The following is a 26,311-nucleotide window of genomic DNA, read 5'->3' on the forward strand; positions in this document are numbered from 1 at the left end:
GTATTGGTATTCCATAAGTAAGGGATGATCCGTGGACTGGATACACTTAACAAGAGAAAACATAATTTATGCTTACCTGATAAATTTATTTCTCTTGTAGTGTATCCAGTCCACGGCCTGCCCTGTCACTTTAAGGCAGGTAATTTTTTCATTTGAACTACAGTCACCACTGCACCCTATGGTTTTTCCTTTCTCTGCATGTTTTCGGTCGAATGACTGAATATGGCAGTTAGGGGAGGAGCTATATAGCAGCTTTGCTGTGGGTGGACTCTTGCAGCTTCCTGTTGGGAAGGAGAATATATATTCCATAAGTAATGGATGATCCGTGGACTGGATACACTACAAGAGAAATAAATTTATCAGGTAAGCATAAATTATGTTTTTTACTGTTAATATTACACTCCAAGCCTCGTTTCAGATAAATGAAAAATTCCTAATTATTCCCACAAACAGATATTAAATTACCACAGTTTAAACAAAGAAAACAAAGCTTCTCCTAAGTGTCTGCAGCGATTCACATAAATGTTTCACGTTTGCTTTAGTCTGGTCCTTTTTCTATTGAGGGCAATTAAGACAGGCTAGAGATCTGGACATGTGTGTTGTATTGTACGAAAGCTTCTAAATTAAACTGAAATGCATTCTCATTTTTACTAGGTTTTGCATATCAAGCCAGCAATAAAGTCATAATTCATCTGTACCCTAGAAATGAACTTCCTTTTATAATGTTACCGCCTCGTGCCCTCTGCTCTGTAGCAGATAAATCACAGCTTTGTATGACAGCGCTAGTTAATGAATTTGCTATCTTTTTCCTGTTTGCAGACACTGGACTCTATCCTGAATCTAGAGCTGATAAAAGACAAGAGTGCATGTGATATTATAGAGGTAACATAACATTTTGTATTCACAACAACTAGTTGCAAATGCTGTTTATTTTGAATTTTGCTGTAATTGGCTCCTCTGAGAAGAAATTTTATTGGGGACCAACAGGGGCTGAATTTATCCCACTGAAATTATTTTAGAACATTGTGTACAGCGTTGTGAAAAAATAAAAAAATGTCCCCCCCTCTTACTGTGCTTTATGGGCAAGATTTATCATTGCTATTCTCCTATATTTGCCCGTAAAATGTGCACATGAATAAATTACCCTTTTTATTAAAAAGGAAAAATGCACCTAAAATTGGGCAAGTTTGACTGTAAAATTCTCCTACTTTGTTCCTGTTCTCCTTGGCGTACAGGTGCGCCAAAAAGGGTTAAATTAGATTCTTTTAGTCATATTTCCTATAGCACGCCTCATTAATTTGACTTGTTACAAATGTATCATTTGTTTTCTCCTATAGCAGACTGACCGTTCTCCTGCAAAAGACATAACTGCGGAGCTTTAGAAATCTATTCTCTACCAGTTGTAGAAGCGATGCTATAAAAAAAGGGCTCAACATAGTGCAAAAATAATATATAGCGAAGCGCAATAATAATGTATATTGGAGCGAAAAATATATATAAAAAGGGCAGAAAAACAATAGATAAAAAGAAGAGCAAACATAAAATCGCAAAATAATTAAAACGGATCTATTTTCTTCCATTACTGTTTTTTGAAGAGGGGCATTAACAAAGCTATTAGTGGGGCTGCTTACAAATTGCTATTGGTTCATATGCGGCTTACATGGAGAATAGATGCTTATTTTCATTGATAAATAAGACGCAGATACTAATCTGACTGGAGAAATTTATCTTTACACCTCTTCAGCTCGCCAATGGAGAAGCGCAAAAAATCACCCCCCATTTTTTTGGGGATAATCTTGAGTGCACATGTGCATTTCTGTAAAGGTGAGCTGAGGAGAACCCATAGGAGAATAACCCGGAGAATTCTCGTTGCGCTTGATAAATCTCGCTCTATATATTTTCATGTACTTTATTGATTCTCTAGTAGTGAACTCCCATTATTCTTGACAGGTGTAACCAATACATAGCAGCATTAAAGAGAAAAGAAAGTAAAAAAAAAATCATCTGACAAATACCTGTAGTGTGTAATTTGAGTAGACTTTTTTTTTTTTAGTTTACTTCTATCATCAAATTTACTTTGTTTTCTTGATAATCTTTGTTGAAAGCTAAACCTAGGTAGGCTCATATGCTAATTTCTAAGCCCTTGAAGACTGCCACTTATCTCAGTGCAGCTTTTTTCACAGCTTGACAACGTTGGTTCATGTGTGCCATATAGATAACATGGAGCTCACTCCCATGGAGTTATGTATGAGTCAGCACTGATTGGCTAAAATCCATGTCTGTCAAAAGAACTGAGATAAGGGGCAGTCTGCAGAGGCTTAGATACAAGGTAATCACATGGGTTAAAAAGTACAGGCATACCTTATTTTATTGCGATTCACTTTATTGTGCTTCGCAGATATTACTCTTTTTATTAATTGAAGGTTTGTGGCAACTCTGTGTCGAGCAAATCTATCAGGGCCATTTTTTCCAACATATTTACACAAATACACAAATATACATACATAAATACACAAATATACATACATACATACACAAATATATATATACATACATACACAAATATATATATACATACATACATACATACACAAATATACATACATACATACATACATACACAAATATACATACATACATACATACACAAATATATATATACATACATACATACACAAATATACATACATACATACATACACAAATATATATATACATACATACATACACAAATATACATACATACATACATACATACATACATACATAAATACATACACAAATATACATACATACATACACAAATATGCATACATAAATACATACATACACAAATATACATACATACATACACAAATATACATACATACATACACAAATATACATACATACATACACAAATATACATACATACATACACAAATATACATACATACATACACAAATATACACAAATATACATACATACACAAATATACATACATACATACATACATACACAAATACATACATAAATACACAAATATACATAAATACACAAATACATACATAAATACACAAATATACATAAATACACAAATATACATAAATACACAAATATACATAAATACACAAATATACATAAATACACAAATATACATAAATACACAAATATACATACATACATACACAAATATACATACATACATACATACACAAATATACACAAATATACATACATACATACACAAATATACATACATAAATACACAAATATACACAAATATACATACATACACAAATATACATACATACATACATACACAAATATACATACATACATACATACACAAATATACATACATACATACACAAATATACACAAATATACATACACAAATATACACAAATATACATACACAAATATACATAAATACACAAATATACACAAATATACATACATACATACACAAATATACATAAATACACAAATATACATCAAATGTAGGGGGTGTGAGAGAGTAGGTAATATTGCTAATTTGCTCTAAATGGTGCCACCCTTATAGTAAATATACAATATATAATAAAGATAGAAAAAATACCAGGGTATATAAGATTACCCTAGAACAGCAAGGGATAAATAAACAGCACACATAAAAGACTTTCAAAAATTTATTAATGATAAGTTCCCAAAATACACTTCAGTATATAGCAATATCTTATCTGTCAATTTCAGTCACCACTAAAGACAGCAAAATCTAAAACATTTAAAGTGCACTGAGACCTAATTCTTTCCCTATACTATAACTCTCAGAAAAAACATCATAAACAATCAGGGGTTAACCAGAAAACTTATGTTTATAACGAATTGTACATAGAATCTAATGTTTATAGGACATATATAGTAGGTAAGCAAAATACATGTTATATATATGGCTGCAGTCCAAACAGGGGTGAACTATATTGTATATAGAAAAGCGCTTTTTTCCTTTTTGGTATGTACCAGGGAATCTCCTCTTAAGGCAAATGGATATGCCGCAGTTAGTGCTGCTGTATAGGGAGTCTCTAGCAAGTATAATAATTCAGTTGGAAAACACAGCATATACTTAGCTTAAGTCCTCCGGTTTTTGTTGCTTCCACTTTTCTTCTGCTTGCAAGCACCTGTGATGATTGCTTGGCGTGTGACGTCAACAGACAGTGGGAGTGGTGTAGCGTCACCAGGGACTGTGAGTGGCTGTAAACGGAGGGATCCAGTTGAATCAATCTTTACGTTGTCAGTTTTGCCAAGAGCTTTGACAAAAGGCTGTATCACAATGTTGTATGTGTGTTCACCTATCGTATAGGCACATCTTCCATTGCACTCCAATAGCACACTCCTCAAACCACTTACTCCACTGTCGGAGTCACACCAGAAAAATTCGTAGCTCACTTGAAATGTACAGCTGCATGTATAGAGCCAAAATGTCTCTGAAGAAACATGAGATTCAGGGAATAGGTCTAGTCAGGTGCACTAGAAATTCTGGCCCACGGTACATTCGACAGGTACCTGGGTTCTCATAAACACATAGTGCCAACGCACGTTTCTCCCCCACCTCCAGTATGTGTTACAGGGGATCATCAGGGCATGTAGAGTCCTCAAAGGACTTCCTCTTTTATGCAGATATCTAATTGCTTACAGGTGTTTTTTTCCCAAGTATCCTTGCAACACCTTAAAGCTGTATCACTTTTAACCCTGTATCAAAAAGCCTCTCAAAACTCAAAATTGTGTTAGAAAGTAATAGCTACATATATGTTGGTTCAACCTAATTCCTGGTTACCCCCAATACTTTCAATTACACAACAGAAGAGAGATAGAAATTACTCTCTATCCTGGCGCACACTTCAAACAGATGTTTATTATATTTAAAAAGAATGAAAATTTATAAAAAGTGGACAAATTCAAGCTTATCATTTAAACCTTTTGGGAACCTAGTTCCCAGTCTGTAGATCCATTTCGCCTCTTTTTGCAGGAGGACCCTATCATTATTGCCACCACGTCCATTTGTGATGCCTTTATCTATTAATAAAAATGTAGATTCATTGAAATTTATCATATGTACATTACAAAAATTCCTAGCAACGTTAGTTTCTCTGGAGTGGAGAATATCGTCTCTGTGCTCCTGTACTCGGTCCTTCACCAATCTTTTCGTTTTTCCAACATAGAAGACCGGACAGGAGCACCGCAGAAGATATATCACCCCTTACGATTTGCAGTTGAAAAAGAATCTTATATCAAAGATCTTTCCATCCTGGACAGAGAATTGTTTAGTGCTATCCATGTGGGCACAGTATACACAGTGCCCACATGGAAAGCTACCCTTAATACCTCTGTCCTTTCTCAGCCAGTCAGAGGCCGAGGGGCCCCTTGAAAATTGGCTCCTCACCAATTTGTCCTTTAAGCTCTGTGCTTTTCTAGCCGTCAACAATGGGGTATCCCCCATCACACTGTTCACTTTTTCATCAAGGGATAAGATGTGCCAATTTTTCTTAAAAGCTGACCTTAAACTCTCCCATTGATTATTGAAATTAGAGATAAATCTAATCTTGCTATTTTCATTTTTAGAGTTGTTACTATATAGTAAATCATCCCTGGACATATTTCTGGCTTTCCAGAGAGATTTCTTAAGGCACTTATTGGAATAGCCACTTTTTAGGAATCTCTCTTTCATTAGGGCTGCATGAGTGTCAAACTTGGAAAGAGAGGAGCAGTTTCTCCTCAGACGGAGGAATTGGCCATACGGGATCCCTTTTTTAAGGTGGTTCGGATGGCTGCTATCTGCATGTAAGATATTATTAGTTGCGTTCTTTTTCCTGTAGTTTTCCGTCACTATTCTTACTCCCTCTTTTTTCAAAGTCACATCTAGAAAATTTAGTTCCACTTTATTGGTTTCTGACGTCAGGATGATGTTCTTGTCGTTGTGGTTAAGGGCAGCAACGAATTCATTGAATTCTTCTGCCGTCCCATCCCACAGGACAAGAACATCATCCACATATCTAATCCATAGTAGCACTTTGTCCTCAAAGATCCTTGAATAGTACTCAAAGATCTCTGATTCCCAAAGGCCCAGATGTAGACATGCATATGTGGGGGCACAAACTGCCCCCATCGCTGTCCCACATAGTTGGCGAAAGATCTGTCCGTCAAATGAAAAAATATTATTTTTCAAAACAAACTCTAACAGAGAATAGACAAATTCGGTGTGTTCAGCATTTGTTGGTCCTCTAGTTTCTAAGAACCTCCTTATTGCTGCTAAGCCTATTTTATGTGGTATGGAGGAGTAAAGGCCCTCTACGTCAAGAGATGCCAGAATGGTCTTTTCATTCACTTCTACTCCATCCAACTTTCTCAACAGGTCAGCTGTGTCTTTAACATATGATGTTAAGGTTAGCAAAAAGGGTCGTAGGTATTTATCAACATACTCCCCAATTTTTTCCGTGGCACTCCCTATTCCCGAGACTATAGGCCTTCCCGGGGGGCACTGCATATTTTTGTGTAGCTTTGGCAATACATAAAAAACAGGCATAACTGGGTGCTCAGGATATAGGAATTTAAACTCATTTTGGGTAATTACCCCTTTGCTTCTTGCATCGTTCAATAGTTTAAAAAGGGAATTTTGGATATGGACCAAAGGGTTGCCACCAATTTTTTCATATTGCTTTTTGTTATTTAGCTGCCGTTTAACTTCATTCACATATAGATGCTCATCAAGTAAAACCAAATTGCCGCCCTTATCGGCAGGCTTCATCACCAAACCTTTGGCCATACTTAATTCTTTTAGTGCTATTCTTTCCCTTGGTTTTAGGTTGTCAAAAGTTTGTTGGCTCGATATATCTTCTATATCTCTCTCCATTTGTTTTACAAATAGATTAACCGCTGGGACTAGGGAAAGTGAAGGCATGTATGTTGATTTTGGTTTAAAGGCATACTTTCTATCCACCAAAGATTCTCTCTGTGTGTCATCATCAAAAACAGCTTGGTTTTCAGCAAGAAGTAACTCTAAATCATTAAGGGCCACTTGATCAGTTGCACATATAGTTATTATCTGATTTAGATTTCATGATCACAGACAGGACAATCTTTCTTGCAAAAAGATGTAGGTCTTTTATGACCTCAAACTTGTCAATTGGTGTATTGGGGCAAAAGGACATACCTTTTTTAAGGAGTTCGATATGAGCTAGGTTTAGAGGAAAAGAGGAAAGGTTTACTATCTGTAATTCCTCATCCATTGGGGTTTTTAAAAGCCCCTGCGTAATCCCCTCCCTCTGTACCTCCCCCTGCTCTGTGGAGCCTGGTCCCCTCTCCCTCTCTTCTCTCTGGTAGGATATCTCTTTTCCTTCCCTTGCCCCCCATAAGGGTCTCTTCCTTTTTCCCCTTCTGTTTTTCCAGAAGGAGGAGGAAAAACAGAAGGGGAAAAAGGAAGAGACCCTTATGGGGGGCAAGGGAAGGAAAAGAGATATCCTACCAGAGAGGGAGAGGGGACCAGGCTTTTTGATACAGGGTTAAAAGTGATACAGCTTTAAGGAAAAAAACACCTGTAAGCAATTAGATATCTGCATAAAAGAGGAAGTCCTTTGAGGACTCTACATGCCCTGATGATCCCCTGTAACACATACTGGAGGTGGGGGAGAAACGTGCGTTGGCACTATGTGTTTATGAGAACCCAGGTACCTGTCGAATGTACCGTGGGCCAGAATTTCTAGTGCACCTGACTAGACCTATTCCCTGAATCTCATGTTTCTTCAGAGACATTTTGGCTCTATACATGCAGCTGTACATTTCAAGTGAGCTACGAATTTTTCTGGTGTGACTCCGACAGTGGAGTAAGTGGTTTGAGGAGTGTGCTATTGGAGTGCAATGGAAGATGTGCCTATACGATAGGTGAACACACATACAACATTGTGATACAGCCTTTTGTCAAAGCTCTTGGCAAAACTGACAACGTAAAGATTGATTCAACTGGATCCCTCCGTTTACAGCCACTCACAGTCCCTGGTGACGCTACACCACTCCCACTGTCTGTTGACGTCACACGCCAAGCAATCATCACAGGTGCTTGCAAGCAGAAGAAAAGTGGAAGCAACAAAAACCGGAGGACTTAAGCTAAGTATATGCTGTGTTTTCCAACTGAATTATTATACTTGCTAGAGACTCCCTATACAGCAGCACTAACTGCGGCATATCCATTTGCCTTAAGAGGAGATTCCCTGGTACATACCAAAAAGGAAAAAAGCGCTTTTCTATATACAATATAGTTCACCCCTGTTTGGACTGCAGCCATATATATAACATGTATTTTGCTTACCTACTATATATGTCCTATAAACATTAGATTCTATGTACAATTCGTTATAAACATAAGTTTTCTGGTTAACCCCTGATTGTTTATGATGTTTTTTTTGAGATTTATAGTATAGGGAAAGAATTAGGTCTCAGTGCACTTTAAATGTTTTAGATTTTGCTGTCTTTAGTGGTGACTGAAATTGACAGATAAGATATTGCTATATACTGAAGTGTATTTTGGGAACTTATCATTAATAAATTTTTGAAAGTCTTTTATGTGTGCCGTTTATTTATCCCTTGCTGTTCTAGGGTAATCTTATATACCCTGGTATTTTTTCTATCTTTATTATATATTGTACACAAATATACATACATACATACACAAATATACATACATAAATACACAAATATACACAAATATACATACATACATACACAAATATACATACATACATACATACACAAATATACATACATACACAAATATACATACATACACAAATATACATACATACACAAATATACATACATACATACATACACAAATATATATACATACATAAATACACAAATATACATACATAAATACACAAATATACACAAATATACATACATACATACACAAATATACATACATACATACACAAATATACATACATAAATACACAAATATACATAAATACACAAATATACATACATACATACACAAATATACATACATAAATACACAAATATACACAAATATACATAAATACACAAATATACATAAATACACAAATATACATACATACATACACAAATATACATACATACATACATATACAAATATACATACATACATACATACATACATACATATACAAATATACATACATACATACATACATATACAAACATACATACATACACAAATATACATACATACACACACAAATATACACAAATATACATACACAAATATACATACATACACAAATATACACAAATACACAAATATACATAAATACACAAATATACATACATACATACACAAATATACATAAATACACAAATATACATACATACATACACAAATATACATAAATACACAAATATACATAAATACACAAATATACATACATACACAAATATACATAAATACATAAATACACAAATATACATACATACATACACAAATATACATACATACATACATACACAAATATACATACATAAATACACAAATATACATACATACACAAATATACATACATACACAAATATACATACATACACAAATATACATACATACATACATACACAAATATACATACATAAATACACAAATATACATACATACATACATACATACATACACAAATATACATACATACATACACAAATATACATACATACATACACAAATATACATACATACATACATACACAAATATACATACATACACAAATATACATACATACATACATACATACACAAATATACATAAATACACAAATATACATAAATACACAAATATACATACATACATACACAAATATACACAAATATACATACATACACAAATATACATACATACATACACAAATATACATACATACATACATACATACATACATACATACACAAATATACATACATACATACACAAATATACATACATACACAAATATACATACATACATACATACACAAATATACATACATACACAAATATACATACATAAATACACAAATATACATACATACACAAATATACATAAATACACAAATATACATACATACACAAATATACATAAATACACAAATATACATACATACACAAATATACATACATACACAAATATACATACATACACAAATATACATACATACACAAATATACATACATACACAAATATACATAAATACACAAATATACATAAATACACAAATACACATACATACATACATACATACACAAATATACATACATACATACATACACAAATATACATACATACATACATACACAAATATACATACATACATACATACACAAATATACATACATACATACATACACAAATATACATACATACATACATACACAAATATACACAAATATACATACATACATACACAAATATACATACATACATACATACATACACAAATATACATACATACATACATACACAAATATACATACATAAATACACAAATATACATACATAAATACACAAATATACATACATACATACATACACAAATATACATACATAAATACACAAATATACACAAATATACATACATACAAATATACACAAATATACATACATACATACACAAATATACATACATACATACATACATACACAAATATACATACATACATACATACATACATACACAAATATACATACATACATACATACACAAATATACATACATACATACATACATACATACATACACAAATATACATACATACATACATACACAAATATACATACATACATACACAAATATACATACATACATACATACATACATACATACACAAATATACATACATACATACACAAATATACATACATACATACATACATACATACATACATACACAAATATACATACATACATACACAAATATACATACATACATACACAAATATACATACATACATACACAAATATACATACATACATACATACATACACAAATATTCATACATACATACACAAATATTCATACATACATACATACACAAATATTCATACATACATACATACACAAATATACATTCATACATACACAAATACATACATACATACATACACAAATACATACATACATACATACACAAATATTCATACATACATACATACACAAATATTCATACATACATACACAAATATACATACATACATACATACATACATACACAAATATACATACATACATACATACATACACAAATATTCATACATACATACATACACAAATATTCATACATACATACATACACAAATATACATACATACACAAATATACATACATACACAAATATACATAAATACACAAATATACATACACAAATATACATACATACATACATACATACACAAATATACATACATACATACATACACAAATATTCATACATACATACATACACAAATATTCATACATACATACATACACAAATATACATACACAAATATACATTCATACATACATACATACACAAATATACATACATACACAAATATACATACATACATACACAAATATACATACATACATACACAAATATACATACATACATACACAAATATACATACATACATACATACACAAATATACATACATACATACATACATACACAAATATACATACATACATACATACATAAATACATACACAAATATACATACATACATACACAAATATATATACATACATACATACATACACAAATATACATACACAAATATACATACACAAATACACAAATATACATACACAAATATACATACACAAATACACAAATATACATACATACATACATATACATACATATACATGAATACACAAATATACACGCCTATAAATACGCACCACCAGCAAAAGGATTACGACACACTGAAGGCTCAGATTATAGTTGGCATTTTTTTAGCAATAAAGTATTTTTAATTAAGGTATGTACATTGGTTTGTTTGTTTTTTATACATAATGCCATTACACACTTAATTGACTACGATATAGTGTAAATATAAATTTTATATGCTTTGGGGGAAATTTTATTTTGTGTAACTCACTTTACCGCTATATTCACTTTATTGCGGTGGTCTGGAACTAAATCCGCAATATTTCCGAGGTATGCCTGTAAGGGATAGTAAACCACAACATTTTCTTTTATGATTTAGATAGAACATACAATTTTAAATACATTTGCAATTTGCTTCATTCTCTTGTTATCTATTGCTGAAGGGACAGTGTTGCACTAATGGCAGATAGCTGTACATCTATAGTTAGCCAATCACAAGAGACAAATGTGTGCAGGCACCAATTAGCAGCAGCTCCCACTACTGTATGATATGTTCGGATGCATTTTTTAACAAGGGATACTAAGCGAACGAAGTAAATTTAAAAGTGTCTTAAAATGACATGCTCTATGTGAATCATGCAGGTTTAATTTTGGCTTTCCTATCCCTTTAATATAACCATGTTGATTATGAAGAACTGGGGAATGGATAACAAAGGGATTATCTATCTTTTTAAACAAATCAAGTAGACTGTCCCTTTTAAATACAATATTACAGTAGTGTGTTGTAACCTTTCAGCTTTGGAAGCAGTACTATTCTACAAAAGACACAGTATTTGCTGTAATACCGGTGAGTAATATATCTTTTACAAAGCATTGCTTGTTTCTAGTTTTATTTTGCTTATTTGTGTATATTAATTTATAGACCCCTAACAATACCATGATTCTTCTATAACAGGGTTCTTCTAACCACAGTTTGGGACCCATTACTGTGTTGCGACTTGTGTGTGTGTCTTGTGACTGAATGTGTGTGTGTCTTGTGACTGAATGTGTGTGTGTTGTGACTGAATGTGTGTGTGTTGTGACAGAATGTGTGTGTGTTGTGACTGAATGTGTGTGTGTTGTGACTGAATGTGTGTGTGTTGTGACTGAATGTGTGTGTGTTGTGACTGAATGTGTGTGTGTTGTGACTGAATGTGTGTGTGTTGTGACTGAATGTGTGTGTGTTGTGACTGAATGTGTGTGTGTTGTGACTGAATGTGTGTGTGTTGTGACTGAATGTGTGTGTTTTGTGACTGAATGTGTGTGTTTTGTGACTGAATGTGTGTGTTTTGTGACTGAAGGTGCGTGTGTGTTGTGACAGAAGGTGCGTGTGTTGTGACTGAAGGTGCGTGTGTGTTGTGACTGAAGGTGCGTGTGTGTTGTGACTGAAGGTGCGTGTGTGTTGTGACTGAAGGTGCGTGTGTGTTGTGACTGAAGGTGCGTGTGTGTTGTGACTGAAGGTGCGTGTGTGTTGTGACTGAAGGTGCGTGTGTGTTGTGACTGAATGTGTGTGTGTGTGTGTTGTGACTGAATGTGTGTGTGTGTGTTGTGACTGAATGTGTGTGTGTGTGTTGTGACTGAATGTGCGTGTGTGTTGTGACTGAATGTGTGTGTGTGTGTTGTGACTGAATGTGTGTGTGTGTGTTGTGACTGAATGTGTGTGTGTGTGTTGTGACTGAATGTGTGTGTGTGTGTTGTGACTGAAGGTGTGTGTGTTGTGACAGAATGTGTGTGTGTTGTGACAGAAGGTGTGTGTGTTGTGACAGAAGGTGTGTGTGTTGTGACAGAAGGTGTGTGTGTTGTGACAGAAGGTGTGTGGAGTGTGTGTTGTGACAGAAGGTGTGTGGTGTGTCTGTTGTGACAGAAGGTGTGTGGTGTGTCTGTTGTGACAGAATGTGTGGTGTGTGTGTTGTGACAGAATGTGTGTGTGTTGACACTGTGGGGTGTGTTATTACCTTTTACAGCACTTTCAAGTTTGACTATAATCAAACACTTTTTCTAACTTTGACCCCCAAAATCTGTTACACATCACCTACAACCACCAAAAAACACCCATGCTAAATAGTTTGTCAATTTTGTCCTGAGTTTAGAGAGACCCAATATTTACATGTTCTTTGCTTTTTTTTTTCCTGTGATCCCCTTTGTTCAGAAATAGCAGATATATATGGCTTTCTCATTGCTTTTTGGTAATTAGAAGGCCGCTAAATGCCGCTGCGCATCACACGTGTATTATGACCAGCAGTGAAGGGGTTAATTAAGTAGCTTTTTGGGTTCATTTTAGCTTTAGTGTAGAGGTCAGCTTCCCATCTGACACATCCCACCTCCTGGTCACCCCCATCTTAAGTACTGGCAGAAAGTCTGCTAGTATAAAAAGTTTTTTTTGGGGGGGGGTTAAATATATTTTATGCAGGGTAGTATCCCCCCTTACCTCCCCGAGCCCCCTAAACAACTCTCTAACCCTCCCCCCTCCAACTGTTAGGCGCCATCTTAGGTACTGGCAGCTGTCTGCTAGTACCCATTTTCCAGTAAAATTGGACTATTTAAAAAAGAAAAAAAAAATTTCCATAGTGTAGCTGCCCCCTCAATACCCTACCCCCCTCCCAGATCCATTCCCTAAATCGTATTTAGCTAGCTATATCTATCTTATTCTCCATAGTGTAGAGGACACACGCTCCTGGCACATCACTCACACCTCCTCGTGCGCGTGCGCTCACAGAATGGCTCTCTCTGCATCGGATGCTTAAAAAAGGGTATTACAGGATGCCTCAATATCGAGGCATCACTGCAATACCCTGGAAGCGATCACGATCGCTTCCAGCGCTTGAAAATCCTGAGGACGTGCAGGGTACATCCTTGGTCATTAAGTGACAGTTTTTCTAGGATGTACCCTGCACGTCCTTGGTCGTTAAGGGGTTAAAGAACCCTGTTCTACACTAACTTTTAGGTGTTAGCCATATGGTGTTTAATCAGTTGTCTTAGCCAGACGCATTTTTCTGCTTCTAATTTGTAGGAATGCACCCACCTTGTCAAACCAATGAGAACCCAGTAACCTTGCGGTATTTTTCATTTCCTGCTTGTTCTTCTAACCTGTAATAAAGTAGGGTAGTGTTTCAGGTGCTCCGATAGGGTAGGCACAGGGTGATTTTGGGCAAAAGAGAGTTACAAAATGGAGTTTGCATGGACAGAATATGGAGCAATTTTTGAGAAGGAAGTGTGTTGGGTTTTTTTAGGATAGGGTGGGGATGGGAAAGAAAATGGCTCCGGAAACAAGAATACAATTTATTGAAGCCAAAATACATGAGCTTCACAGACGGTCCATTTCCAAGATTTCTAGCGATTTGTGTGCTAAAATTGTGCACTGAAGCTCAGTTTACTAATGCGTACATTTCCCCATCTATTATTTTAAAGAGAGAGGGTTTCATGAACACACAAAATTCCTTACTCATTTAATGTCTGTAATCTCATTTTAAGGTCCATACAAGCAAACCAAGCTGACTTTAAACATCAGTCCCTTATCTTCCCACTAGGAGTTTGCTCGAGCGGCAGACGTGCATTACAAGCAGCTTACTGTTACCAGAAAGGTGGCACTGACTCTCCCAAAAAGAAGCTTATTGTACCTTTATAATTCCACTTCCCTGGGCTCTTATCGGTCATCACAAATAATATGTGATGTGTAAGACCCTTTAATTCACCTTATTTATTCTTGACTAATGTTTACTCGTGCAGGGACATCCCACATTTTTATTTAATCACAGAGCAACTAAACTTACCTGTACTGACTGAGGAATATTCTTTTCTTCTCTTCTGTGTCTTTTGTAACTGTTTATGGAAAGCTATAGACCCATCTCTAAACCATAGCTGAGGGTTAGCTTTTGGTGTTTTTTTGTTTTTTTTAGATTACCTTCTAGTCTCTTTTCTCCGTCCTCTACCAATTCTTGGTGCCAGAATCCTGTAGAATATATCCCCATTTCAGTAACCATTTTAGTTTCTCTAAACTCTTCATTGTTAAATTCTTTATTTACAATGGCATAACCAATGGGTTCTAGTTGGTGATATTAGGTATAGATCAGATTATACACAGTCAGTAGAGTGATATTGGGTTCTGCTACAAGGGAACCTCATTACAGTTAAGGAGTACAGAAGGTGTCAGAGGACTTATCTTCAATTAAAACGTTGAAATAATTTTAACTAATATGCCATACTACCTGCTACTGTTTTCTGAACTAGACCATTTTTAAGATAATCTCATATTATTTTTTTTCACACAGGGAGAAGCCTTTGAGCTAATATGGCAGAGAGCCCAGTCCTGCCCCTCGGTAAGTCTGAACACTTCTTTCCTCCCTTGGAACAGCCATTTTTCTCTCTTACTTGGCGGCTCACAGCTTCAGTCTCTGTATAATCGCCCAGCTGGCACAGATGTTTCCATATTTATGTGCTGAGCTTGGACATTTTGATAAAAGTACTTGTTGTGCTTTCCTTGCACAGCTTGTATAATCTCATACTTGTCGTCCTTGCAGCAGGTCACCGAACAATATTTTAATGACCCCTGGGTGCCTTTGAACACACTCGGAACTTCCCTATAAAAAAGGACTGAATATTTGTTTGCTCTTCCTAACAGCCAGACCGCAAGCTGTAATTCTACAGGGGGTTGGTTTCCTTTACTCTAGTTTTTGCACAGAAACTCAACCTTGTTTGTTTTGCCTTTTTTAGAGCAATGTTATGAAATATGTATTTAGAATAGCTTCATGTAGCTGATAGTGTTTAAATCTGCAGAGATTCTTTATTAAAGGGACACTGTACCATTTTTTTTTCTTTTGTGATTCAGATAGAGCATGCAATTTTAAGCAACTTTCTGATTTACTCCTATTATCAATTTTTCTTCATTTTCTTGCTATCTTTATTTGAAAAAGAAGGCATCTAAGCTATTTTTTGGGTTCAGGACCCTAGACAGCACTTGTTTATTGGTGGGTGAATTTTTCCACCAATCAGCAAGAACAACAAGGCTGTTTATTAAAAATGGGCCGGCATCTAAACTTGCATTCTTGCATTTCAAATAAAGATACCAATATAATGAAGAAACGTTGCTAATAGGAGTACATTAGAAAGTTGCTTAAAATTGCATGCTCTATCTGATTCCTGAAAGAAAACATTTGGGTACAGTGTCCCTTTAAGTGCACAATTTCTACTGTAAGCGTATGGGTAGCTTGGGAATGAGCATTCTGTCTGATATGCTATGTGCTATAACCTAAATGTACAGACCTCAAATGAATACCTGGAACTGTTTTTCTAGTCACATCAGGGGCTGCTGGTCCTGTTGGTATTTTTTGTTTTGTGCCAAACAAAACAGTTGAAAGTACATAATGCTAAATCTGCAGTGCATACATTTAAAACCAGTTTGGATAGAATATTTGTTTTTTTTTTTTTTTTTTTTTTTTTAAATAATACTTTTTATTGAGGTAAAATAACATACAAGAAAGTACATTTACATGAGAATATCATGGCAACACGCCCGTATGGCATACATCAAAGCAAGATTAAGGATCCAGTATAACAGACATGTCCTTAGAATTATGTAGTCTCTTTGGAGTCCATCCAGGGAGGATGTTACAAAGCCATGCATTATACCTCTTTTTTGCATAATTTCATTTTCAACAGGCAGGGACAATAACTACATCAGAACTTTCTACTATAAGCCTATAATCTAACAGTGGTGCTTAATACCTTAGGGCTTATCCCTGTCGATGATCAGTTCAAGAACCATATCTTTAGATAGAGTAACATAAACCAAAAGAAATTAACTAAGGGTCAACTTGAGTCTCGCCTGGTATGGGTCACCTCCTCGAGCTTTGGCTAATACTAGGTGTAATGGTGCAGGCCTATAAGATATCTAGACCCAGGTGAGTTAAACCTTGTTTAATAATCGAAGAAGATAAACTCAACAGGGCGTCTGAAGACAGGAAGGGGAATAGATATAGAGGAGAAGAAGAAGGAAAAAAAGAAAAAAAAAAAAGTGGGGGGGAGGGGGTGCCAGGGTGGAGGATCCAGGGACCCGGATATTTGGTGTTTTAATATATGAAATCACAGTTCAGAATGTAACATTTTAATCCAAGATTATGATAATGTTTCTCTTCATCTTTCTGTTTTATTTTTTGTGTGTGGTTTGTCTGTTTCTTAAAGGGACACTGAACCCACATTTTTTCCTTCGTGATTCAGATAGAGCATGCAATTTTAAGCAACTTTCTAATTTACTCCTATTATCAAATTTGAATGTGTGCTCTTGCTATCTTTATTTGAAAAATAAGGCATCTAAGCTTTTTTTTAGGTTTAGCACTCTGGACAGCACTTTTTTATTGGTGGATGAATTTATCCCCCAATCAGCAAGGACAACCCAGGTTGTTCACCAAAAATGGCCCAGCATCTAAACTTACATTCTTGCATTTCAAATAAAGATGCCAAGAGAATAAAGACAGTTTGATAATAGGAGTCAATTAGAAATATGCTTAAAATTTTATGCTCAATCTAAATCACGAAAGAAAAAATTTGGGCTCAGTGTCCCTTTAAGTATTTAAACGTCACTGTTCTATACCCCATATAGTTCTTGTATGCATTGCCGAGACAGGAAGGATACGAGTTCTTCGTGGGCCAGTGGTCTGGAAATGAGCTGCATTTTACTTCATTAATCAATATCCAGGTAAGTTCCCAAGACTTAAAAGGGATATAAAAAAAAATTCTCCTTTTCTGATTCACACAGAACATTCCATTTGAAACCACTTTCCAATTTACTTTTGTTATTTAATTTGCTTTGTTCTCTTGATATCCTTTTTATAGAAAATAATACCTAGGTCGGCTCAAGAGCTGATGATTGGTACCTGCACATAAATGCTTCTTGTCATTAGCTTACCTGTGTTCAGCTAGCTCCCAGTAGTGCATTTTTTCCTCCTTTAACAGAGGATACCAAGAGAACAAAGCAAATATGATTACTGAAGTAAATTGGAAAGTTGTTTAAAATGCTATGATCTAGCTGAATCATGAAAGGAAACATTTGGTTTAATGTCCCTTTAAGCTGGCCGTGTCTGAATCCAGGTGGTGTTTTCCTTTGATTACAACACTGTATTTGTGCAGGTTTGGAAGCAAATAGGGGGTCTCTGAGGCACTGATTCTCTTCTGCAGCTGTGTGATAACCTGGCATCTGTTTGTGCTTTAAAGGGACAGTACACTGTAAAATTGTTTTTCTATTCATGTATTTTAAATGACTTGTTAGAGTTTAAAATATTTGAGAAATTGCATTTTCATGCTTATTTGTGTATATGAAGTAGCTACTTTTGTGCTTTGAAACCACAGCCTATTACAATGGGTTGAACTTAAATGTAATATCAGATCTCGTTATGTTGTAACTTTGTGTTTATTTGGCTGGAGCACCAAAGCTTAAAGGGACAAATTTTCTTCATTATCTTGGTATGTTTATTTGAAAAGCAAGAATATAAGTTTAGATGCCGGCCCATTTTTGGTGAACAACCTGGGTTGTCCTTGCTGATTGGTCAGCACCAATAAACAAGTGCTGTCCATGGTCCTGAAGCAAACATTTGCTGGCTCCTTAGCTGAGATGCCTTCTGTTTCAAATAAAGATAGCAAGAGAACAAATTAAAATTGATAATAGAAGTAAATTAGAAAGTTGCTTAAAATTGCATGCTCTATCTGAATCATGAAAGAAACAATTTGGGTTCAGTGTCCCTTTAATACATAGAGAGAACAATGGACAATTATCATTTTATTACTTATCTATCCTGCATCCCACTGAGAGTGTAATCTCTTCTGCTGGCTTTGTTTACTTAGGCTATTCAATAGCCTATACTCCAGTATAGAAACTTTCAGTATAGGTTGGGATACCACAGGCTAAATCAGCTATTTCAAATGCTGAAATAGGAGTAAAGGAGCTACTTGTATAAATAATAATAAACTCTAGCAGGTAAAATGGATCACTGGGTATAATTTAAAGGAGAGATTTTTTTTTTGGGTGAACTGTCCCTTTAACTAAAGCAATTTATCCTCTTGTAGAGGCCGGTTCCTATTCACCAAACGAGTTTTGAGAAATGTCCCAACTTTTCTGCTAATTACAAATTGTTGTCAGCATAAAGGAATATTCTAACATATGCATTGCTGGTTCTAGATAATTATGTCCCCAGCAAAGGCTAGAATCAGTAATGCTCTCACAGTAGACCATACCCAGCTTATTTATTTTTTGCATGAAAATATCTTTAAATAGGAAAGTAAAAAATAAACTTGCAGGATTTAGATCAGGGGTGCCCGGACTTTAGTGCGTCGCAATCTACTTTTATGTAAAATATTCTCACTGAGATCTACTTATACCAGATTTAAACAAACTGCACATGTAGCGTGCTCCAAATGTTATGAAAAATCAGGGGATGTTCTTGTGTTCAAAGCTATGGACAAAACACATCTTCTGTAGCACACATCGCTGTCAAGTGCATTCAGATAAGAGGCGGCCTTCAAGGGCTTAGAAATTAGCATATGAGCCTACCTAGGTTTAGCTTTCAACTAAGAATACCAAGAGAACAAAGCAAATTTGATGATAAAAGTAAATTAGATTGCATGCCCTATCTGAATCATGGTAGTTTCATTTGGACTTTACTATCCCTTTTAAAGGGACATGAAACCTAAAAATGTTCTATAATCATTCAGACAGAGCATGTGATTTTAAGAAACTTTTTAATTTACTTCTGTGACGGATACTCCGGCTACCCTGACAGGGTAGCTCCGCCAAATGGATCCTGCTTCCTCCCTGCCGACTGCAGCTATGTAGCTGGCAAGTGACCACAGCCTGTAGCCACCCCTGATGCCCGACAGCACCAGTACTCGGGGTCCCACCCTGTGGCAGACTCCAGCTACCCCGACTGGGTAGCTCTGCCAGAGGGTCCTTCCTTTGCCTGGAACAGGCTGCTATGTAGCCCAGGAAAGTGATTCTAGCAGGAGCCCACCTAAATGACTAGTCATACTAGCATTCAGGTGAAATAAGAACTGCCTTTATTGCGACAAACGCACATCTTTTATACAGACACACACATCTTGATAAAACAGGGAGACAATGCCACAGTTTTCCTGCCATTCCCGCCCCTCCAGACTGACCGGCGCCTCCATAGCAACCATAGTCCCACAGAATCCCAGGACACAGTGGTGACGGTTTTGTAGTGATCCCGGGGGAGCGGCACTTACAGGGTGTTATTTGAATGCTCTTGGTCCCCACATGCCGCAGTCCAAAAAGTGGCGTGATTCGTTATTGGGGACCGGAGATACAGCCCGTTGAAGTTATGGGTGTAGGGGTGTCCAAAACCACTGGTTCCAAAAGCAGCTCCCCTCTGGTAATTCCCCCACCTCTTGTCCTCCCTAGGGGCTACTAATCCCCAAAAGAGCGTAGCTCTGGGGCACATGGTTGCTGGACCGACCAGAGGTAAATTTAGCGGGTGTCCTGCTGTCCTGTGGCCGACCGGGAGTTCCAGGAGCCCGGACAGCCTGAGAGGGGTTAGGCGGATGTCCGTGGTGAGGCGGCCTACCGGGAGTTCCAGGGACAGCCTAGGAGGGTTTCACAAGACAAGCAAACCAAAGCTTCGAGGGATTGTGGTTGCTCTGAGGAGCCCAAAACCACTGAGAAACAACAGGGGTGAGGCTGTAGGGGGGTGGGGGTTAGCCTTAGCTGTCTGGTATACGTGACAACTTCTATTATCAAATTTGCTTCACTCTCTTGGTACCCGTGTTTAAAAAGCATACCTAGGTAGGCACAGGACTAGGCGCTAGCTGCTGATTGTTGGCTGCAAATAAATGCCTCTTGTCATTGGTTCCCTAGATGCATTTAGCTAGCTCCCAGTAGTGCACACTTGCTCCTTCAATAAAGGATACCAAGTGAAAGAAGCAAATTAGATAATAGAAGTAAACTTGAAAGTTGTTTAATATCACGTCCTCTATCTGAATCACAAAATCATGGCCCTTTAGGGCATTTTGTTTTTTACTTTTTCCTGAAAAGATTTGTAGATTTTTAAGTAGAAATGTAAAAAAAAATGTAATACTGATATTATAGTTACTAGGGATGCACCGATACTGATACTAGTATCGGTATCTGTACCTATACCAAGTATTTGCATGAGTACTTGTACTCGAGCAAATGCACCGATACTTAAACCGATACCCACACTTCCTACCCATATTGCTATCTTGTGATGTTTTTTCAAACTGCATGTTCCCATTTCATTTTAAACTGGAGTGGAGACTAAACTAAAAATTGTTTACTATTGTTCTGCCAATACAAATTGCTGTTATTTGTATTATTGTAGTAGAGATCACTATACCTCGTTCAGACAAACCCCTGAAGTACTGGGCAGTTAATAAACAGATTTCCAGCTCTGGCTAAAATGGCCCAAAAATATGTTTCTGCCCCATGCAGTAGTGTGGAAAGTGAAAGACTGTTCAACTTAGAGTCGAACCTCCATATAAATGTCAGATTGATGTTATATAACAGCCCAACAACCCAATTGCATCATCCCTTTAAATTTAATATTTTATTGTAATATTTTTTATTTATAAACATGTTCAGTGAACTTTTTTATTATTTCATAATGTCTTTTGAATTACAGTCCTTTATAATTATAAAGAAATAACCTTAAATAATTAGTCTGTATTGTGCTTGGTAAACTGTCACATGACATAAAAAAAAGTATCAGTAATTGGTATCGGCGAGTATTTGAAAACAAGTATCGGTACTTGTACTCAGTCATACAAAAATGGTATCGGTGCAACCCTAATAGTTACCGAACTATTTGGATCTTTGTTATTAAAGGGATACAAAGGTAAAAAATTAAATGTGCATGGGTGCGTTTCAATATGAAATAGAAGAATTTTAGCAATATACTTTAAATTTGCAAAAATGCTTCTAGTAAAAGTTATCAGTGGTATACACACATATCCTGTGAGGGCCATGTATTCAAACACTGCAACATCTCAGAGAGCTGGCAGTTGTGCGTTTTGCTTCTGTGAAGATGTCATTTGTGTCATATAAGCCCCTGCTGACTTTCTGAGAAGTTGCGGTGTTTGAATACACGGCCCTCAAATTGAAGTGATCCCACGCGCATTTCATTTTTGTCCTTTCCATCCCTTTAATGTTTTCTTCTATATGATTTTCTTGAGCTTTTCCTTTGCAGACAGCCAGAGATTCTGCTCCCAGCCAGTTAATATTGTACCACTTCACAGAACTGCAGAAAGACAAAGGAATTGCGCTGATGACATCAGACATTGACACCAAATACCTGGTAATATTTTCACAAGTTTGTCATAATTCTAGGGAATGAGGAACTTTCAATGCACAAAATGCACTTACAATGCACTGGTTACTGAAACCAAATCTCAGTTTTAAGTACAATTTTGTATTTGTTTGTTATTTAGATTTCCAAAACATGATTTATTATTAAAATTATTTTATTATAACCAAATGAGATTGCAGTCCCGTGTGTGGTAAAGAAAGCTATTACAAGGCTTGTAATTGTGATGTCATCTATTTTATGTTTGTCATCTAGGGCAGAATTTCATGTTTGTTTGGCCCTACTGTATGAGATTAGAAATACTCCCAGTCCTTTTTTAAGGGGAAAATATTTTTTCTTAAAGAGACGGGGGGAAAAAACTAGATTAATATTAAATATTTAATTCTGCATGGTAAAAAGAATGAATATTTTTGCCCTATTTTCTTGTAATTTCCAACTTTGACAATTGGAAGAGCAAAAGTACACTGCCCTGCTTCATATCTGCCCTTTGATCTCAGTAAAGGTGATAAGAAAACATAGTGCTAAACAATTCATGAAAGTGGCGCTCTTTGTCTACTTCAGTAACAAATCAGCATTGGCTCTTCCAAATAAGGAACACAGTGTGGAATGATTGGCTGTTTGAAAAATAAATCCAGCAAACACTGTGTCATTGTATTTAGAAAGTTTCCACACTTGGCTGGTATGTTTATTTTAACACTGCAGAAAAGTCTTATAACCACAAGGTGCTTTTTGTCCCTTTAAGTGTTCCTTATTTTCGGCCCTCGGAGATGCTTTTGCTGAGACTTTAAATAATAATATATATATATAATAAAGGAAATGGTAGAAGCACTCCTGGTAAGATACTAGGGCCTAGACCGGCCCTGGGTGCACTCCAAGATCAATACAAATAAGCTGAGAAAGGGAGTCACTCACAGGGTCTTGCATCAACAATCAGTGTCTTTATTAATGTTTCGGGGTTGCCCACGTTTTCAAAATAGGCCTATTTTGAAAGCGGGGGCAACCCCGAAACATTAATAAAGACACTGATTGTTGATGCAAGACCCTGTGAGTGACTCCCTTTCTCAGCTTATTTTACACTGTATATAATGTAACAAAGTCTATAGCTGGTAAATAAAAAGAAATAGTTACTGTTCTCATCACAGAGGAACTTACAAGTGTTTTCTTTCTCCTCAGAACGTCCATGAGGCTCAGTGCTTAGCCAATCAAGTGCAGCTATTTTACGCCACCGATCAGTCGGAGTCATTTGGACTGGTAGAAACTTTCAATCACAAACCCGATGAATTTAAGTATATGTCTGTAGTTGCCTTTCTGGAGAAAAATGGACTTGGAAAAAGTATTGTGCACCTACAAGGAAAGAATAAAGATGACAATTAGCCCTAATGGAAACTATGTGCTGTGTCTATAGCAGCTTTGCATCAAGCAGCAGGAGGCGCTTGTTTTTCTCATTATACAAACCTATGGTCCACGAAAGTGGGGTTTTTTTTTACAACGTGAATCTAGAGTGAAGAGGCCTGGAAATGTCCAGTGACGGTTTTGCTGCTCAGCATTACACCATAATGAACTTGCATAGTTCCACTGAAAGTATTGTGAGATATGGATAACAATAAACAAAAAGAAATGTAGTTATTTTGGTAAAATCATTATTTAGCTTTACAGCCATGTTTTAAAGTGGCAGAAAATGATTCTACATGATCAGACATCTACAAAAATGTATGGTGTGCTCTAGTGTCCCTGATATCAACAGGTGTCTGTAGTAGCCCAGTTGTTGGGCACAGGTCACTGATGCCGTGCCTGGCGTGACCAGACTGATGCCTTGCCTAGCGTGACATAAGTGCTTGGAATGACCAAACCTCCCTGTCTATGTGCCTAATGTTCTGTCACTTTTGCTGATGTTGAAACTGCAGTATTTAGAGTACTGTCACAACTGAGAATTTAAGTATCTTTTAGGTTAGAAAGTTAGTTGTCATTATGGTTGTCTGTGTTGATGACGCTCTAAATCGGACATTTCTAGTGTTGCAGATCACACCACGACATTAGTAAAAGCCGTAATAAAACACTAGCTGCTGAACACAGATTGCCTACACTACCATCTTCTGTATAAATAACTGCACTGTGCAGGCATCTGCGTGATAACCTTGTGGTGTAAGTAATGTTTTCTGTACTCCGTAAAGTATTTCGGTGGGGGGGGGGGGATTAGGATCGAGCCCCCACCTCCCATACTTTTACTTTGAGGTACAGTTGCCCCTCATTTGACACAATTTAAGATTCTCTTAAATTATGACTTACATGTCCCCAAATAGGTGGTCACTGAGGGATGATTAGGTGCCTACTAGAAAGAGGAGACGTTACAGAGCCCCTGCCTGTCCCTCTGCTTTCAGAGTAGAATGAGACTTCTCATTTCAAAGGGGAATACCACATCTGCCACTAATTTTCAGATAATTCTTTCAAAGCCTGTATATTTCCCTATAATGACACACAGACGTATGAGTCAATTCTTTGCATTGTGATGTAACATTACCCCCTTGTGAGTAGGTAATTATCATCAAGATGACAGTCACCAGCTTATGCCGTCTTATGCCCTTCTAGGTAGCAGCATATTGGCATAGGAATAGCAATCACATTCTTACTAGGTAACATTATGGGTAATATGAACAGCTTAGAGGAGGGGGGCTGGAAGTATTTTTCACAAAAGGAGTAACGCCAGAACAAGGGGTCATGATCTTAAGCTGAAGGGGGTAGCAGGTTCAGGAGTAACGTGCTTCTTCACAGAAAGGGTGGTTGATTCATAGAATAAATGTCCATAAGAGATGGTAAAGACAAACTGTGGGGGATTTGCAATAATGCCTGGGATAAACATAAGGCTATCCTACATACTAATTAATGCCTGGGTTAAGCATAAGGCTATACTAAATACTGATTAATGCCTGGAATAAGCATAAGGCTATCCTACGTACTAACTAATGCCTGGGATAAGCATCAGGTTATCCTACTTACTAATTAATACCTAAGATAAGTATAAGACTATCATACAGATTAATAAATGCCTGTGATAAGCATAAAGCTATCCTACCTACTAATTAATACCTGGTATAAGCATAAGGCTATCCTACGTACTAA

General features: G+C 36.1%; 1 protein-coding gene across 1 annotated transcript in view; it reads left to right on the top strand.

Moving 5' to 3' along the window:
- The window catches only part of ATPAF1 (ATP synthase mitochondrial F1 complex assembly factor 1), a 38,966-nt gene extending 14,150 nt beyond the window's left edge, over positions 1–24,816 (top strand). Inside the window, exons 4-9 of the mRNA XM_053693521.1 lie at positions 820–882; positions 12,628–12,678; positions 16,139–16,186; positions 18,466–18,561; positions 23,078–23,185; positions 24,368–24,816. Of these exons, the coding sequence (XP_053549496.1) occupies positions 820–882; positions 12,628–12,678; positions 16,139–16,186; positions 18,466–18,561; positions 23,078–23,185; positions 24,368–24,568 (567 nt within the window). The 3' untranslated portion in view covers positions 24,569–24,816. The remainder of the gene's footprint in view (positions 1–819; positions 883–12,627; positions 12,679–16,138; positions 16,187–18,465; positions 18,562–23,077; positions 23,186–24,367) is intronic.
- Positions 24,817–26,311: the final 1,495 nt, after the last annotated feature.

This window comes from Bombina bombina, chromosome 10 (assembly GCF_027579735.1).
Source record: "Bombina bombina isolate aBomBom1 chromosome 10, aBomBom1.pri, whole genome shotgun sequence".
Lineage (NCBI taxonomy): Eukaryota > Metazoa > Chordata > Amphibia > Anura > Bombinatoridae > Bombina > Bombina bombina.